Source organism: Epargyreus clarus, unplaced genomic scaffold, assembly GCF_041222505.1.
Source record: "Epargyreus clarus isolate Ecla_fem2 unplaced genomic scaffold, WU_Ecla_fem_2.2 ptg000008l, whole genome shotgun sequence".
NCBI classification, from domain to species: domain Eukaryota; kingdom Metazoa; phylum Arthropoda; class Insecta; order Lepidoptera; family Hesperiidae; genus Epargyreus; species Epargyreus clarus.
Window position 1 is genome coordinate 12191269 of NW_027332216.1, and position 18329 is coordinate 12209597.

At 36.4% G+C, this 18329-nt stretch overlaps 1 protein-coding gene across 2 annotated transcripts in view; it reads left to right on the forward strand.

The window, feature by feature from the left end:
* LOC140744458 (uncharacterized) overlaps positions 1–17419 on the forward strand; it is a 60984-nt gene extending 43565 nt beyond the window's left edge. The window contains exons 3-7 of one of the 2 annotated variants that reach the window (XM_073076058.1): positions 11450–11555; positions 12742–12884; positions 13513–13610; positions 13996–14161; positions 17172–17419. In XM_073076058.1, the coding sequence (XP_072932159.1) occupies positions 11450–11555; positions 12742–12884; positions 13513–13610; positions 13996–14161; positions 17172–17275 (617 nt within the window). In that variant the 3' untranslated portion in view covers positions 17276–17419. Of the gene's footprint in view, positions 1–11449; positions 11556–12741; positions 12885–13512; positions 13611–13995; positions 14162–15745; positions 15912–17171 lie in introns of both variants that reach the window. The other variant, XM_073076060.1, reaches the window with a different exon arrangement.
* Positions 17420–18329: the final 910 nt, after the last annotated feature.

An 18329-nucleotide genomic window follows, 5' to 3' on the forward strand; every position in this document is an offset into this window, starting at 1 on the left:
CGATCGAGAGGCCGCGTTTCTTAACCACTAGGCTATCACTGCTTTTTTAATCGTTTAGGGCTTTATAATATTCTTAAAAAAAGAAAGAGAATCAGCAAAACTAATATGAGACATCTTTGTAGACTAATATGAAAAAACTTCAGAGTTTACAATCTGAGTACATTAGTGACCGAATTCAGGTAAGACTTGACCCGGCTAGGAATGATTGTTACCACAATGTAAAGTGAATGTTAAGCTTTAAGATGTTACACAGGTTCGTTTTCTTTAATCTCCGTGAATGGATTGAGCAGGAATATTAGAATTTTGCTTTTACTTTTGTATGTTTTCTGATGTGCAAAATCACAAACGAAATTACAATAGAGAGGAAGGAGTCGTAGTACCGTATCAAATCGGTTCTGTGAAGCTCTTATCAACATGATATAGAGAATAATACTATCTTCACAGAGAAACAAGAAACTAATTGTAATTAAAATAAACTTGTGAATCAATTCGACTTAATAGAACTATGATATAGAGAATAATACTATCTCCACAGAGAAACAAGAAACTAATTGTAATTAAAATAAACTTGTGAATCGATTCGACTTAATAGAACTAGCGACAATGTTACTGTAACTAAGCCGCAGCCTGGCATTTACATTGCTTTCCAATAGTGCATTGTTGAGAGATTCGCCTACATCTTGGACCACTCCTCGTCCGTACAGCACTAACCCGATTACGTATCAATGAATGCGTGACGCGTACTGCCAACGTCCACGAATTACAAAACCACGACTCACTTGTCTTATTCACAATCATGTGTTAACAATGAGCTCACGATTTACCTAAAGCCTCTAAAGGACGCCCCATGCGTAAAATAGTGTTCACTTGTTGAGCGAGTTTTCGTTTTTCGTTATATGAAAAATCCATAGATAATAAAATTGGTTTCTGTTTTCTTTTCTATGATATAACTTAACATAACCATGAGGTAATCGTATACGATTTTTTTTTGGTTATATTCCGTTGTTGCCAGTATTAATAAGAGAATATATTTTAAACACATCAAAATTTAATTCTTGACTTTTTTTTCTTCTTCTAAAATTCGTTCTTCGTTCGTTGTCTACTCCTATTTGTTATTTTGCAATTGATCAATGGTTTTATCTCTTGAGTAGTGTATGGCATAGTTGAACTTTGAATTTAATGGGTAGTGTATTTCAATGGCTAGTATAATTTCTAACAAATATGCATTGTTTTTCAACAACATTTTAATTGCTTGTTACAATTAATGCTTTACCTTTTATATTTCAATGAAACATGTACAAGGCTATTTACTTTGTAGCGCCATAGCATGCTTTATGGTCATAAAATATATCTAAGCGGCCATTTTCAAGTATTCCGTGTGACATGCCAAATGTGAGCGCAATTAACAGGGTGCCATATAAGTTCATGCTGGAAATGTGACGAGAAAGTGAATGGTCTATGGTCATACGTAATTGGCGGGAAAAGTGACGCCACGCCAATTAGTTTTCTCTCCTGATTGGTATTTTACATTTTATATGGTAATTATGGACTATTTTCGATAGATTTACCTGAAATCGAATCCATGGTAAACATTTACAGTGAAGATTTTTTTCTACTACAGAATGTGTGCTTTAAAATATGTTGAAGCATATTTGTACTTATATTGGCTTCTGCATTATTTTTATCTGAATCAATTATTCTTTTAATTAAATAAGTGTGTGATTCTTCGAATATAATTAATGCAGGCTTATCCAACCTCCAACTAATTAAGCCACAACAACTGCGTAAATTATGGTATTTATAATGATTTAATGCGTCAATGGGGTAAACACGATATCTAATGCTATTTCTAGCAATTATTTATAGTTACTTTATAGCTACTTATTGAATACATAGATTAGTAAAGATACTTCGCCGCCTTGAAATTGAATGAAGCCACAAATGGCTTATTATCGTAAGTTCTTTTTTTGAATTCTTGACAAATAAAAACATTTTTAGAGAAAATTTACGAATAAATAACTAATACTGCGTAATTTACATAATAAACATAGATTAGTAAAGATACTTCGCCGCCTTGAAATTGAATGAAGCCACAAACGGCTTATTTTAGTAAGTTCTTTTTTTGAATCCTTGACAAATAAAACCATTTTTAGAGAAAATTTACGAATAAATAACTAATTTACGTAATAATTACGTAATTTACGTAATAAATACATAATTATTTCAAATATTTTAGGGACATTTTAGCACGGAGACGTGGCAAAACTTTTTTACGCAACTATTTCAATTCTCAAAACTGGGTAACATTTTCTTGTTAGAAGTGAGTAATCTTTACTTATCTATGATAATAAATAAATAATTATTTAAAATATTTTAGGGATATTTTAGGACGGAGACGTGGCAAAACTTTTTTACGCAAGTATTTCAATTGTCAAAACTGGGCACATTTTCTAGTTAGGAGTGAGTAATCTTTACTAATCTATGATTGAATATAGTACCTATAGCGTGTTTTAATAAACAAAATAATTTAAAATGGCGGCTTTTGTATAGATTTCTCCTTCACACACAAGAGAATATAAGCGAGAGATAGAAATGCTGCCATTTTAGTTTACAATATTTATTGAACAAATTATAACTTTATAATTTGCGAAGGCGGTTCAGGAAAACAACAGTGTTTGAGTTCCGAGAATATAATAAATAGATCCAAGTGTGGTATATGCGCAGTTCGATAACTTCACCACAGTTCAATGTTCCGTGCTTTTCGCGGAATCATCTTTTAATGAAGAATAATTACTTATTAGAAAAGATCTACATGTTTCAAGATTAAATCTCCCCGTGTAATGTATATTATATGTTACACTAAGTAACAGTGATTCCCAAAGTTTTGCAATTTAAACGCAATTCCATATTTTTCTCACATTTAATATTATTCTGTGCGTCGATGACTTACGTCATTCCTAAAATGTTGCACCCATCAAACATGTTTAAAGCTATTGTTGAATCGACATCAATCATTACTTAGAAAGATTGAGCACCATAGTAAATACGAAATTGCTATGTACGATGAATAACGTAATGCCAAGCCGGCCTATCCGTTGCATTTAAATAAACGGTTTTGTAATTGCAGTTCTTCACTGGTCTGCCATGGTTAAACTGTCCTTGCGTTCTAAATACATATTTAATGTTTATGGCGTTTCGTCTTCAACACAACTTTGAGAACCATTATTCCTATGACCTTATTTCTATGACTTCTGTATTGTATGATTTATTTTGTGTACAAAAGCTTATTAAAATAAATAAAATAAAATAAATCATTGTGTTGTTGTATGAGAAGTATAGAAAAATATATAAAATTATAGTATTCTTATTTTATGTGCAAAGTTCGGATTTCACGGTTGCGTGATCGTGTGTAGAAGCCAGAAGGTCATACATGTCTTTAAAAGCAAGATTCAATATAAATATTATACTCTTGGCTATAAACACGAGTATGTATAATTGTTTATTATTGTTTTTAATGAAGTGTGCAATAAACAATGTTCTATTATATTCTATGTATAATCGTGTAATAGTATAAGTAAATGTATTCCTGTAACCATATTATGGTATTTGTTGTAATAAACCTGTATAAGTTTACTTCAAATCCTAGGATGCTTTCACACCAATCGATCGCTACTATTGTTACTTAAGTTACTCCAATGTCTACTCAATATTGAACTAATCTAATGAGTGATGATTTGATGATGCATTTGTATGGCCATATTTCGCATCAAATAAATATGATACGTGATCTCCTTGTTTTGGCTTGTTAGGTTCCCAAAATTTTGTTTATAAAGCAATATTTCCGCTTATTATTATATATTGGGAATGCCATATTAGCATGCAGCACATTATTATTAAATGATCTAAGACTGATAGGTCAAGATCAAGGATAAGACGTCCATCTATTTTTATTCTAATATCTTGTTTGCCGTGTCATCTAAAATCTCAATACGTGTTTTACTAGGTTTAATATACACTTGCCACAGAACCTGATAGTGTTATATTACTGAGGTAGAAGTCGGTAGAACTAAGTATGGGGATGGCACCGTTACACTCGAACCACAAAAATAAATTTGGACGCTAATCTTTTCTTACTTCACTGATAGCATCGTATTACTTGCACAAAAGGGGGAGACCCAAAGCTTATCCTTCCACGCTGCTTCTTAAATTGAGATGAATGTACGGAATAGTGATCGAATCTTGTTGGATATTATAAAAACCGCATATAAGATTTCCAACAATATAACGACTATGAATGTAAAATTAGGACGGACAGGCTAACATGATCTCTAAATAGGAACGTATAGCCTCTAGTGGCCACCCATCCAACTGCGGACCGCGCCAGACGTTGCCTAACTTTAACAACAGATCAAGCAGCGGGCGGCGCGCTTCTGTCCAACATACCTTTCTCTTATCAGGTTGCTGGCCCAAGGTCACAGATAAAGGCTAATCGGACAGCTCATTGCTAGTCTCGCCGCGATATAACAAGGACGTCAATCCGCAACTTTCTCTCGCCCACAAGCTGAAACGCTTACCGGGTCACCTATTTGAGGCACACCAAACTTATCATGTTTGGACCCAGCCCAAGTAACGCCTTTGGGTGTTTTATGTGTTATCGAAGTAACAAATGGACATGCAGTCCACCCGTAGATAAGTAGAAACTGCCACCAATGGACATCAATAATCACCCCCAGAATTAGAGTACTACATAAGGTCGGATCTGTAGCCGAGGCCGCTGCCGGGTAGTATCTGTGACGCATCTGTGATGCGATGATACCCCTCAGGATTAAATCGGATCATCTCGTATAAGTGTCTCTCCTATATCACATGGTTCAAACCAGAACATAGCAATGGTTAACACAGCTGTTTTACCTAAAACAGAATTAGGTGTGGCGGTGGTATTTACGGCGTCGAACCACGTATAGTTTTCTCGCAACTGTTCCTACCACCTGATTTGATGTACACGAGAGATTCATGTGTTAATCATGTTAATGTTGACTATCTACAATTTAAACTTGAAAATATTTAATATGCATGATTGCAAGAGACGTCTTTATATTTACAAACAAGTAGAGAAATCTGTGTTGATATTGCAAACAAGTTGTGAATGGAAGAAATTTAAAAGAAGAGGAACAATGAAATATTATCATGAATTGATTACGAAAACTGTATGGAACTTCATAGTTTAACACGTTCATTGAAATAAGTTGTAAGCAAAAAAGATATATAATTTCTATTGGTTCTTACATAGTTAGATCCAGAAGTCTCTATGTAACTTTATAACCATTTTAAATTTCAATTTGGGAGAAAACCACGAAACAGTAATACGAGTATATCTACTAATAATCAACGAAATTTTCATAAACTAATTACATCTAACGTTTTTTTAACTAACGGACTAAAATAGTAATTAGAAGTGTTCAAAGAAATTTCAGATCTTATCAGGCATTACCTGCATAATGTTACCTGTAGTACCACTTGTAGCAGTAACATGACCACTGGCATCTCACAGATGACCCGTATGTAAATAAGCGCGTAATGTATGGGAGAAATTAGCTTTCACCGCAAGAAAGGGCGCTGATTCGCAGTTTCGCACTGACATACCATTACGATCGTTAATTGTTAAATACTTGGCTGTTAAAATGTTTGAACATATATCAGTACTAAGTTAACGAAGTAAATTAGTATACTTACGGTCCTAGCAGACCTAGCAGACTAGCTACTTAAGCGTTAACGACCCGCGTGGCGGAGCGGTCACCACACCGTTCTGACGCGCAAAGGATCCCGGGTTCGATCCCCGGCCAGATAGATATCTAAATGATGAATTTAGATTTCTGCTTCTGGGTCTGGATGTTTGTGCATTTGTCTATGTATATCCATGCAGTCACGATACAGGGAATCCTAGTGTGGGGCTATGAGTGTAGAAAGCGTTTAGCGTTTAACTTATCGCGTTTCAGCAATTGTATGCTGCATCATATTTTTAAGATCTTCTTATCTTCTTATATAGGTTATCTTCTTTTAGACGCGTTTTTTCAACGAGTTTTTTGTGACTGCCTTCAGACTACATCGCGTTTTTCGCGTTTAATTTCTGCATCGAGTATCCAAAAGTAACTGCGACTGGCGATCAAACATGGGTAGCGAGCATTTAATCGATCTTTCGACAAGCAGATAAATTGACAATCATCGATTCCAAACGCTTCAGCTTACTCATGAGGCTCGAGCGTTATGACATGGGGCTATTCAAAAAAGTGCAAAAAGCTCTCCTTCAAAGCCGGCGATGCATTGGCGACTACTCCGGTGTTGCAAATGTCCATAAGCTACGCTGACTACTTTCCATTAGGTAGCACGTCAGCTTTATCGTTAAAATATAGAAAAAACTAGTCGGTTTTGTCAATTATGTATTGTTTGGATGGAAAGATGCTCGTCTCGAAACTCGAAAGGTCAGAAATGTACATTCTTTTTTACTTTTAAAATATGCGTGGTGTCCTGGCTTACCATATTTTACTTAATGGCAGCAATATACTGCATACTAATGCGTGATACTACCTATGGATCTTTTAATTTAGTTCTCATGAATAAGGACTCATCCTTTATCGATATCAGGAACACCCCCGCACTTGAATTGGTTACAAAATGACTTAAATTATTACCAGTCAGACATCAGACCATTTTATTGCACATTACATAAAATAAACTGTCGACTATGCACCTAAATGCGGCAGTACATACTTGTGACGTTGTCGAAGTACAATTATCATGTCTAGCTATTGAATATTCAATGTGCATCCATGGCTCACGCATTGTTCTACCTACATAGCTTGGTATGTAGCACTATCAACTAGTTATACTGGTTTCACAATATAGTAGAAACTGAAGAAGTGGAAGGGACACAGTGAGATTCAACGTATTTTTTCTTGGGCAGGATAATCCAGAATTTCCTCGGAGTATCATGTTTATGATCAAATATGTTACTCCTCAGTAAACTTGGAGTTAGGAGCTGCAAGACATCTTGGTAACTAGTATTCTGTAATGTAAAAATTTAATACAATTGGTGGGTTCTGCATTTTCTGTGTAAATTAACATAATCTCATTACTCAGTAAAGTTTGATCAAGAGCGACAAAACATCTTGGTAGCTATGTAAAAATTTAATGCAATTGTGGGTGCTACATTTTCTATGTACAGTAAAATAATCCTTGGAAAATGTATACATAGCACCCATATACTTGTATGTAAGGGCATTGTGTAATCTGTCACAGAAGTGCGAACAATATGAATACAATAGCGCTGCTATGTTTATTACCTTCTCGATGTGGGAGTTACTTGATTAAGGCACTGAGATTACAACACACTACTGCTAGTACCTAATACAAATATAACTAATTACAACAAATACCAGAAATTTACGAGTCCTTCTATCATCCATTCATGATAATCATCTTGATAGTATCAAATGTCTCCCAAGTCATTTGCAGTTATTCTGGTCGTTAGCTACGTTGTTTATAGCTATTAGGTATAGAAGTTGCAAATGAGTATGCAGGTCTACTGACGGTAAGTGACCCTTACCTATGGTCCCTGATTTTCTTTAAATAGGATTAGAGTCTTATTTGAGTAAAGTAAAGGCAGAAATAAATGTGGCGCCGGTGACTGATGAATGAAACCACGATACTACCTTCTACCTTCAAACAAACAAGTAAATCTAATAAATGCTAAATGGTTTTGAAACTTGAACTTAAACCAATCTGAACTCTTAAGAGGGTTATCGTGAACTTGTTAGACCACAAGTCACAAGTCACGCTAGAGCTAATGGTAAGCGGATCAAACTTTACAGCTTTGCGAGTACAAAGTATATCGGGTTACTGATTTTCCTGGTTCAATGTTTTACAGGTACAGTCAGCTTCATAAGTAGATGAGCATATTTACTCGTAGATCAACGTCGTAAAGCGTCAAAATTGCTACCGTCTGTGCAAAAGGACTAACTTCACTAACAAGATATGTCACTGTTCAGCTACTTTTCACACTGTAGTGTTTATCTACTTTTGAAACTTTACGACGTTTATCTAATTATGGTGATAGTCGTATTTTACTATTTATGAACTTGGGTTTATAGGTATTTTTGAAATCTTAATATGTTCATCTACTTTTGGAGCTGACAATGATCTTCAACACTCGACTTTGACCATGTGTTCACATAAAATTCTAATTTCGAGTGTTCGGTCCACCATGCCATGAAGATGATCGATAAATTGCTTTAACACCTATCTAACAAATATCTGCATCATAAAATATTCTCAAGCGCTGCTATGTTCTGGTTTGGATGTTGGGTTCAGGGTCTGAAGAATTATTCTAACTTTACAGGGGTAAAACCGCATCTTTATCGACCTTAAGTAGGACTTGACACTATTTAGGATTTAATTACAAATGTCTTAGTTTTAATGACTTATGCAGGTGGACTGAATACTTGTTTGTAGTGCTTCAATTTCTAAAATAAATATACTTTTTAGTTTAAAAAACACAGATTCTATCGACATAATATCCTAAAACCTGCAGATTTTTTTATGATTGCATATAACTTTGGCATTTTGCACAATAATATTGTCTCAATCTAGACATTCCTGGGCACTCAGTTCACACGACACAAGTCATTAGCTGATTGCAATTACGTACCAGTTACCAGCATCTTTCACTCCGTTACCGCATCCAATCGACTTTACTTAACCACTTAGTTTGCAACGAAGTATTAACACGTTAGCTCTTAGATTATTCGAGATAAATATGCAAATAGATTTAATAAGCACCTAATAGTAATAACAATTCGAGCATCTTCGTTGGAGTAAACAGTCATGGAATCCTATGTGAGGTTACAGTGTTCCTATAGAAGTACTCGTAGTTCCTATCTTATCAATTCCAAATGGGGCAGGATACCTCTCTGGTTGTAATTAGGTGCGTTTTTCTTCTGAACATTCTGTTAAAATGTCATATGTATTCAGGCATTTCTTGTACTAGCTTTTGTCCGCGGCCCCGTCCGCGTGACTTCGTTTATTGCTGTAAAGAGTATCCTATATATTAATCTATGTCATAAATTAGAATTGTGCAAAAATTCATTCAAACTTGATAAATAGTTTTTGTATAAAAGTGGAACATACATCCATGTTGCAATCGTTATAAAACGGGTGTGACGATTGACATCGGCATGTAACATCTAAAAAAGCTGTATACTATGTTGTGAGTAGTGAAAAAGGTGGGGTACTTAACAATAGCATATATACATAGCAACATAGCACTAGAAAACCAGTCCATATTAAATTCCATATGCAAATACATAGCGGGCTTAAACTGTAGATCACCGGTTTGCTGAGTAATACTAAACTTGATTTAGGGCGATGACACACGCGTAACATTTCGAGTGAGAATTTGGCGACGAGTCCGAATTAATAAATATGACAGGCAATATCATTACACGCTCAGCCATTCGAACTTTTCGCGCGTATCGGTCAATATATTGACGTGCAATATTTTTCTTACGTTGGATTATTTAAACGATGTTAGGCCCCAAATGTAGTTTATAAGATGTAGTTGTAAAAGAAAATGTATATTTAAAGAACCATCGGGAAGTAAAAACCTATCTTAATTACTAATCTTATATAACAAGAACAATAGTAAATACAGCTAAAACGAAACATTTTATGAATGCTTTCACGCATACATAACAAATCGATAAATACAGGAAATGTTTTAACAAGTCGGTAATAAATATGTAAATATTTGTTTAGAAGTAGAAAAAGAAAGAATAAAGAAACAAATGTTTTATAGTTTAGTACAATTACACGAGTAATTTTCAGTTATAGTTATAACAAAGGAGGGTTTAATTCTCGTGGCGAGTTTAGGCTGCACACTAATGTATCGCTTTTTCTAAATGAATTTAATGCTCTTATTTGTAATCGCCTCATTATTTTTACTATAAAGACCTTGGCAACATTAATTGAGAAGTTAATTCTTTACAACTTTCGGAAGCAATATATTAAATAAACGCGTTGTATCAAGGATAGCACCAAAAAGGTCAGGTATAATTACTTAGCAGGACATTGGTTGCCATTGTAAATCCAATTAAAGACTTAATGTGATACGTATGTTGAATAATTTTGAGACGATACGATGTTTAATACAGTGGTGGATATATCATACATATAAGGGAGTGGTCAGGTCCAGTGTTACTCTTAGCATAGACTAAGAACGGGACATATTAGGGCGGCAATATATATATATATATATATATATATATATATATATATATATATATATATATATATATATATATATATATATATATATATATATTTATAATATAAGAGTAGCAGACGAGCATGCAGTCCACCTGATGGTAAGTGGCTACTGCCGCCCATGGACATCTGTAATCAACCCCAGATAGGATTAGATATTCCTACCTGAGGTCAGCCACAGATGCGCCGCTACCCCTGAGGACTAAGCTGGAACGCGTCGGAAAAGTCTGTCTCCCTTACCACACCCTTCAAAACGGAACACAGCAGCGCCTAACACGGCTGTTATTAGGTAGAAATAGGTGTGGCGGTGGTGCCGCCGGAGTCGAACCACAAAGGGTTCTACCACCTTCGTAAGTAATATTTTCAAATAGGACAACCTTTTGCCGACCTATTCGTGTAAGAAACCGCAAATTTTATTTCTAAGATCCAGGTTTCGTTCTAAGCTTTCAATATCAGGATATCTATTAACGGGTTAAATTTAGATATCTATTCTGTCTGGTCTGGAGTCTGGTGTTTTTACACACATGACACTGGAAATACTTTTGTTAATATAATTTTTATAATATTTTAATTTAATTGTGTATCTGTTTTACGACTAACCACGCTCTATAAATCTTTATTCAGTAGAATATTCATAATTCATTATTTAATTAAACAAGAAAAACTAACTAACTAACTATATTACAATAAATGAATTCAAATAACAAGCTTATAAGTAATGAAAATTCGAGAAACTGATAAGACATTTTAGGAAACATTCGTAAACAATCTGCTGGTATATAATTCTGCAAATTATGTTAGTCATTTGAAACAGGCTACGGATATTAGGATGACTCATTAAATTGGTATTTAGTTATTATATTATCAACATTGCAAGGCAGTCTATTTTGTATATTGTGGCAACTTTCACAGATTGTCATTAATTTTGGACATATTTATATGAACAGCGTGGTTAAGAATGAAAGTCATCAGAAAACAGGATATTTCTATGATCAAAATGTATGATAATGACTCAAGAATATATATTTTTGAATCCTCTCTCAGATTCCATTCTTTCTCGGTGTCTAAAGTATCTATGACATTATTGACTATTATTGCTTTAGTATTTATTTTATTGTTTCGTTATTTTCAGTTGAGATCTACTTATCTCCGGTCGAGACGCACTGCAGCAATGTGGACTACTTCATCCCGGACGAAAACAACGAGACCAAAGGACTGTCTGATGACGCGATGAACAGGTATTATATTTTTTATTCATTGACTCTTTGTAGCTCGGCTATGGTATCATTATTACCACTACCATGGTTGTCTTTTAATAATTCCTAGGTTTAGTTATGAGAACCCCTTTATCGTTAAATTCAGTAATCATTAATTTCTAATGATAATATAACGTCAAAACATGGTTGGGTATAAATATGTTTTTCGGTTAAGTACCTACAGTACATTGAACTTATTTACATTATTCACATGTGAGCTTTCAACCTCCCTTTTAAGAATCATAAAGTTACTATATTGATTAAATTCTCCAAACAAAACATTTGCATCGTTGAATCTTCGATAGAAGAAAACTGCAACGTCGGTTTTTGGAACGGTAATTTATAGACCTCACCCAAATGTTATCCAGACAATGTTCGCATTAAATCTGGTTTGGTTGCTTATAAAAAAATTGATACAGTCATTGCTTCAAACTAGCTGCGAACATCGCGCAACAAGGCCTTGTGCGAAAACTAGGGCATACGACAAACGGTCAGGCGGGGATCGGGCTATTGTTCGCTAGTTATGATGATTGAAGATTTATTGTTTCCTCAATTATATATTAGCGTTGTGACGGTGTCATAGACAAGGTAATATTTAGACTCCCAATAGTTGAAAATGTTTTATAACGATCAACCTGTGTTGTAATGCATTGCACATTGAAGTATGAAGTTTATTAATTTTCACTCATTTTACAGATTTTTACCGCAGTTCATTGACCACCCCACACGACAGTTAATATTTTTACCTTAAGTTTCGTTCTTTTATATTCTGGTTTTTACGTCCTTAACTTATTTATAACTTCACAACTTGCATTTCTTACTTATTCTTCTGATCTATTTAGTATTTCTACTTCTCTCCTAACTCGACATAAATTAGCAATTTGCCCTAGTTCATTTTTTGTGATTAGTTTCTTGAAAATATTTTGTGCTGATATGTCGTTCTTTTATTAAGTTGTGCGAAAAATAAGGATGTAAAAAGGTTTACATTCTTATGTTTCATTCTTTTAGCTTGTATATTAATTTTGAAGTACTTATATTTCTCGAATTTAGATTTTCTAGACTTTTCTAGAATAACCCTGAAGTGAGTTTATTTTCCCTTAGAAATCCATAAATAGAGGACTATTTGCAAGTTCTCCAGTATGTTGACCCAGAAGTGTATGTATTCCAGGTTGCACATGGCTCGGTCCACAGTTGCGCTGTTCATGGTGGCCTTCCTGTCGCTGTTCATCGCTTTCTGGACCGGCGTGGTCGGCTGCTGGAAGCGCAGCCCCGGGAACATCACCGCCACCGCGATCCTCATGCTTGTCACTTGTAAGTTATTTATTAATTTATTTAAAAATGTGAATTGTTGAGCAGAAATGTTCAGACGTATAGCATTTGCTATAAGATTATATTAAGTTTTTGTTGGACAGTCAGGAAAAAGAAGGATATATTTTATATCAGTAATTGTTAAAAATATATTAAAATTATTTAATTATAGTATTATTTTAATTAATTATTTTGTGCTAATTTCAAGTAATAATAAGTGTCCATTTATATAGTCACTGGCTGGTACGATTGTGTGAGTTAGCATAAAAAAGAAAAAAATAACGCTTGACGTTGTAGTTGTATTTTGCGCGGGAATAATAAAAGTTGTAAATTGGACCAAGAAATACTTTTATTTTATTCTAACAAAGAATAAAAAAATTAAGTCTGATATTAATTATTAGGGAATTAATCGTTGCTGAAGTTATAACAATTTGTAGATATTTAATTTGTTTCCGAATTCGTTATTATATTTAGAGTTATATTTTTGTCTTGTGATAAAGAAGAGCCTGCCTAAATAATTCGTTTTGCTGTAGAAGTATTAATAGAACTCCAACCTTTAAAAGATTTTTCTGAAATATACTGATCAATTTCAAATCAAACAAAGCTAATGGTCTGTGGTGATTGTTTCCAGGTCTACTAGCAGCAGGCGCTATGGCTCTGTGGCACGGAGTGGAGTTCTACGAAAAGGAAAAGGTTGTCGGCGAGGAATACTATCAACAGTGGCCTAATGTAAGTTATATACAAAGCTACTAATAATAACTACTTTGACATTGGTTGGAAATCCAAAATCATTATTCAACCGAAATTTTACAAAGAAATAAGTATTAGAATTAGAAATTTAGAACTGCACTTCCAAGAGGACAATTAGAATGTGTAAGACATGAACTTTAAGGGTACTATGATGTCCTTCTTCAGGATTATTTTATGCAACTTGGAGAAGTTTACAAATGTAAAATTCTTGAGAGAATTACTGCATAACCGAATTTTCTTTCTTTATTATTTTAAGCCTGCTTTAATAATGTTACATATGTGGGTTGTGTAAACATATCTAGTCCAGATTCTAGAAATATTGTATGGTTAAGAAGTAGTATTAAACCCCGCCGACCCGAAACAGGTGTTAAAAAACAACTCGTCAATTTGGTACGATTGGTCGTACATCCTGGCGTGGTTGTCCGTCGGTGTGTCCTTCGGGAGCTCCATTCTCTTCTTCTCCGCCGCCATTTGCCTCAGCAAGGAGAAGCGGCGGGAGCAACAGAATAACGTGCAGTACATAATGCCAGGTTAGCCGCCATTTTGTGAGCGTCCGCCATCTTGTGACGCGGTGACAGTTAACGCTTGGCGGTTTGGTCCTTTGCTCGTTTCAGGTGCCGAGAATCTTCTGTAAATTATAAACTCGCCTTCAATTAATTATGTACTCACTGATGTCTTTTATATTCATTTCGTTAATAATAATATATTTTTATAACGATATGTAGGAATGCAAATATATCCCATTCCACAATTGATTGCCCTGTTCAACTAATTTAGCTGAAAATTGCCTTAATAAGTATGATTCAGACTTATTTTTTATTTTATTTATTTATTTTGATACCCTCATTTATATCAAATATTGACTGTAATTATATGATCCCTTGTTTCCAAATACCATCACAGTAAATGTACTTGAATATTTTTATATATACCTATCATATACATAAAATATTTATATAAAGAAGATTAAAAAGAAGACACGTGAGTACGTCATACTAACAAAACGCTTTTTCTTTCTTTTCATGTTTCTTTGAAACGTGGCTACTGCGGTGCGGCGTCGGCGATTAACATTAAACATCTAATTCGCTATCATATATATAAATAATATCTGGTTTACGCCAACGCAACTAACTCGCTTCACATTAACATTATGTACATAAACATACCAATAATGAACGACTGTACAAATCATTCTTCAAATCGGCCACAAATGTGAATTGTGTCATCTGGCATGTACATTCATTTTCATACATCGGATACATGAATACTTGGGAAACATTACATCGCTTAATAAAATCATTTGTTACATGCATTATGATAATTTTCATGGATTCATCAAACATGGCAAAACTACTATCACAAATATTTTGCTCGATATCAAATAAACGATATTACACAATTCATAAAACATTTCAAATACTTGTACATTTTGCAACTTATACATTTTGCAAACATTCAAAACATAAAAAATACACATTATTATTCTATACACATTATTTACACTCCTATGTTTTTGTCATTCTTGACAAAAAAAAATGTGGAATATGGTGACTATTCAACAACATGGTTTTACACATCATTCATCATCTAAAACTCAACCCTTATTCAACATTTTTACAATCTACGAAAAATACTGTGGTTAATATAATTATGGTTTTACATACTCGTAAATAAATTCTACAAATTGATCATAACTTAAACTTGCACACAACGCACAATCATACGTCACTCTTATTAATAAATTGCGTGTTCATTTCAATACACGTTAACAACGTTGCACACACACACATTTACACAATGTAAACTTTTACACACTACAAACACAAACGAACACAAACTTCACCACAAACGCACGTCTCAATCTCTAACACATTACAAACACACACATACACACAACGCAAACTTTTACACACTACAAACACAAACGAACACAAACTTCACCACAAACGCACGTCTCAATCTCTAACACATTACAAACACACACATACACACAACGCAAACTTTTACACACTACAATCACACACAATTAAAATCCACCACAAACACGTCAACCTCCACAACACACACGCACCTCACACCAACGCACCGCAACACACACGCGTCGTCTAAACCAGATATTGCGCGCTAACTCGCGCACGTGGTACGACTGGTCGTACATGGTGGCGTGGTGCGGCGTGGCGCTGGCGCTGCTGGCCGCCGTGCTGCTGTCCGCCGCCGCCGTCTGCCTGCGCGGCGAGCGCGAGCGCGAGGAGGCGCTCAACATGCAGTACCTCATGCCCGGTAACACACATCACCCGAGGGAATTGTCCCTTTTTTAACGAGGGGGAAACCTTCAAAAGGTACCCGATGCCGTGGGAGGGACACAGGGTTTTATGGGATTCTTACCGCACTAAAACCCCCCCGGTGATCGTCCTCAGCTGCGTAGAGGACTCCGGGTTCTCCAAAGGACCGCAGCGATCGCGAGTGCGAGGAAGCGCTCAACGTGCAGTACCTCATGCCCGGTAATACACATCACCCGAGGGAACACACACCACCCGAGGAAAATTGTCCCTCCACTGATGCGACAATTTTAGTACCATTGACTGGTAATGTCAAATGTTTGGTCACGGTATGACCCTTATTATTCTGTGGTATGATCCAGGATTATTGACCGGTAATGGTGGTAATGTACCGGAGTGCCATTATCCAATCGGCAAACCCTAAAGTAAAATGATAAAAAACCAGGCGTAGCGAAAAAAATCTTAGTGTACAAGAAAAACAATACGAAACAAAAATATTTTTGAAAGGATAAGTTTAAGTGTGAATTGTAACAGTCTAAAAGTTAATAAAACTGTTTGACTTTTATTCACATAAAAGTAATACAGTGTAAACTCTTTTTAACGGCACTGAAGGGACTGTGCATTTTATGGCGTTATAGAGAGTGGTCGTTAAATGGAGAGAAGAAAAATCAGAATTAGAAAAAGAAAAAGTTTATTTCAGTCTAGTGTTAGTAGTTATGTACATAAAAAAGAATCTTATTTGAACGCTATTGCGTGTAGTCTGTTATTTTTGTCTGACGTCTTCTGCTGCACCAGTAATTTTGTTGTATTTTTTTAATTATTTTATTCATATCTTCTGATATTGAGGCATCTTGGTGACAAAGGAAGTAATTTTCCAATAATTTTGTGCAAGTAATCCAATTTGTTAACAAAAGAACGAATTTCTTAAAAAGTTTCGTATGCATGATGCGGACAGTCGAGTTTATTGCGGGCTAGGATAATAAAGCGACAAAAGAACGTACACAGGTGCGCAGTTTTTACTAATTTTAGCAACTTAAAAGGTACTTTTTGTTTAATTGTGGTCGTTATTGAGAGTGGGTGTAATGCTATGTAGAGTGTATCATTGTATGGAATACAAGCTAAACCAACTACGCCAATTGTTTTCGACGCATTAGAGAGTTTGTCGTTAAATCAAGTGACGTTACATGGAGTTTACACTGTAATAATAAACCATTGGATATCCTAAAGGAAAACTATATTTATTTAATGTTTAACTTTCCAGTGTACCCGCAAAAGCAGCAGTACGCGTACCCGGGCTACCCGCCCCCGCAGGCGTACCCCGGGCCGTACTACCACGGCTCGCAGTACGGGCCCTACAACTACTGAGCACGCGACCAGATGAGGGACCTCGTGGCGGCGCCGCAGGCCCCCGCGCGCAACCCCCCGCGCCGGCAGCCCTCCCTCGCCTCCCTCCACACCTACAACTCGCACCGCAAGATCGTCCCCAAGCTCGGCGAGCGCAAGGTGTACCGCCCCGTGCGCCGCCACACGCTCTCGCGCATCGACGAGACCTCCCCGCGCCTCCGCCCCCGCTCGAAGAGTCTCCAGCACTCCACGGACTTCTCGTCGACGCGGCCGATGCTGCGCTCCCGTTCGAATATATCTGCAGACACGAGCCGCAGCGTGCCCGTCTGCAATCAGAGCCACGAAGTCGGGAACCAGGAGGAGAGCACCAGCCCGCAGTACGCGGAGCCGCGCGGCTACGACTCCGGCTCGTCGTACGAGCGGCCCGCGTCGATGACGGACCTGCCCATCGTGGTCCCGATCGACCCCGCCACGGGCGCCTACATCCCCTACCCGGAGTACTCGTACTACCACGACGATGGCTGCGGGCTGAACCGGTACAGGTGGGAGAGCAAGGGAGTGAGGAAGCAGTCGAAGACCAACAATCTGTTTCTAGCGTTTATGTATTGACGTCAGCGCGGCGTTGCGAGCGACCCCCTCGATCAAATGGTGACGAGTTTCGATCGAATGCCGTTACAGTGTATGACGCCACAGCCCATTTATTTCAAAAGTTCTTGACTCTCAAAATCTCATACACTGCTTTCTAAATGGGTGGCCCGAATCTGGTTGAGTGATAATTTACTATTGGCACGTTTTATTTGGTCGGAGCGACGTTTCGAAGGGTGATACTCCACTACTACGGAGTGAGGAAACTTCCGAACGGCTCGCTTCGTCCCTGAGCACGGCTTTACGAAACTCTAAACCACTGGCCTTTGCGAGACTTCGGTTCGCGACGTTTCAATTTCGAACAAATATCTCCGTTACGAATTTAGTTAATATTGTATCGTGTAGCGGTGAACTTACGGTAAGTAGGACCGTTAGTAATGGGGAAGGCGGTTGCCAAATTCTGCCGCCAGGGGCGCTACAATACTTTTAA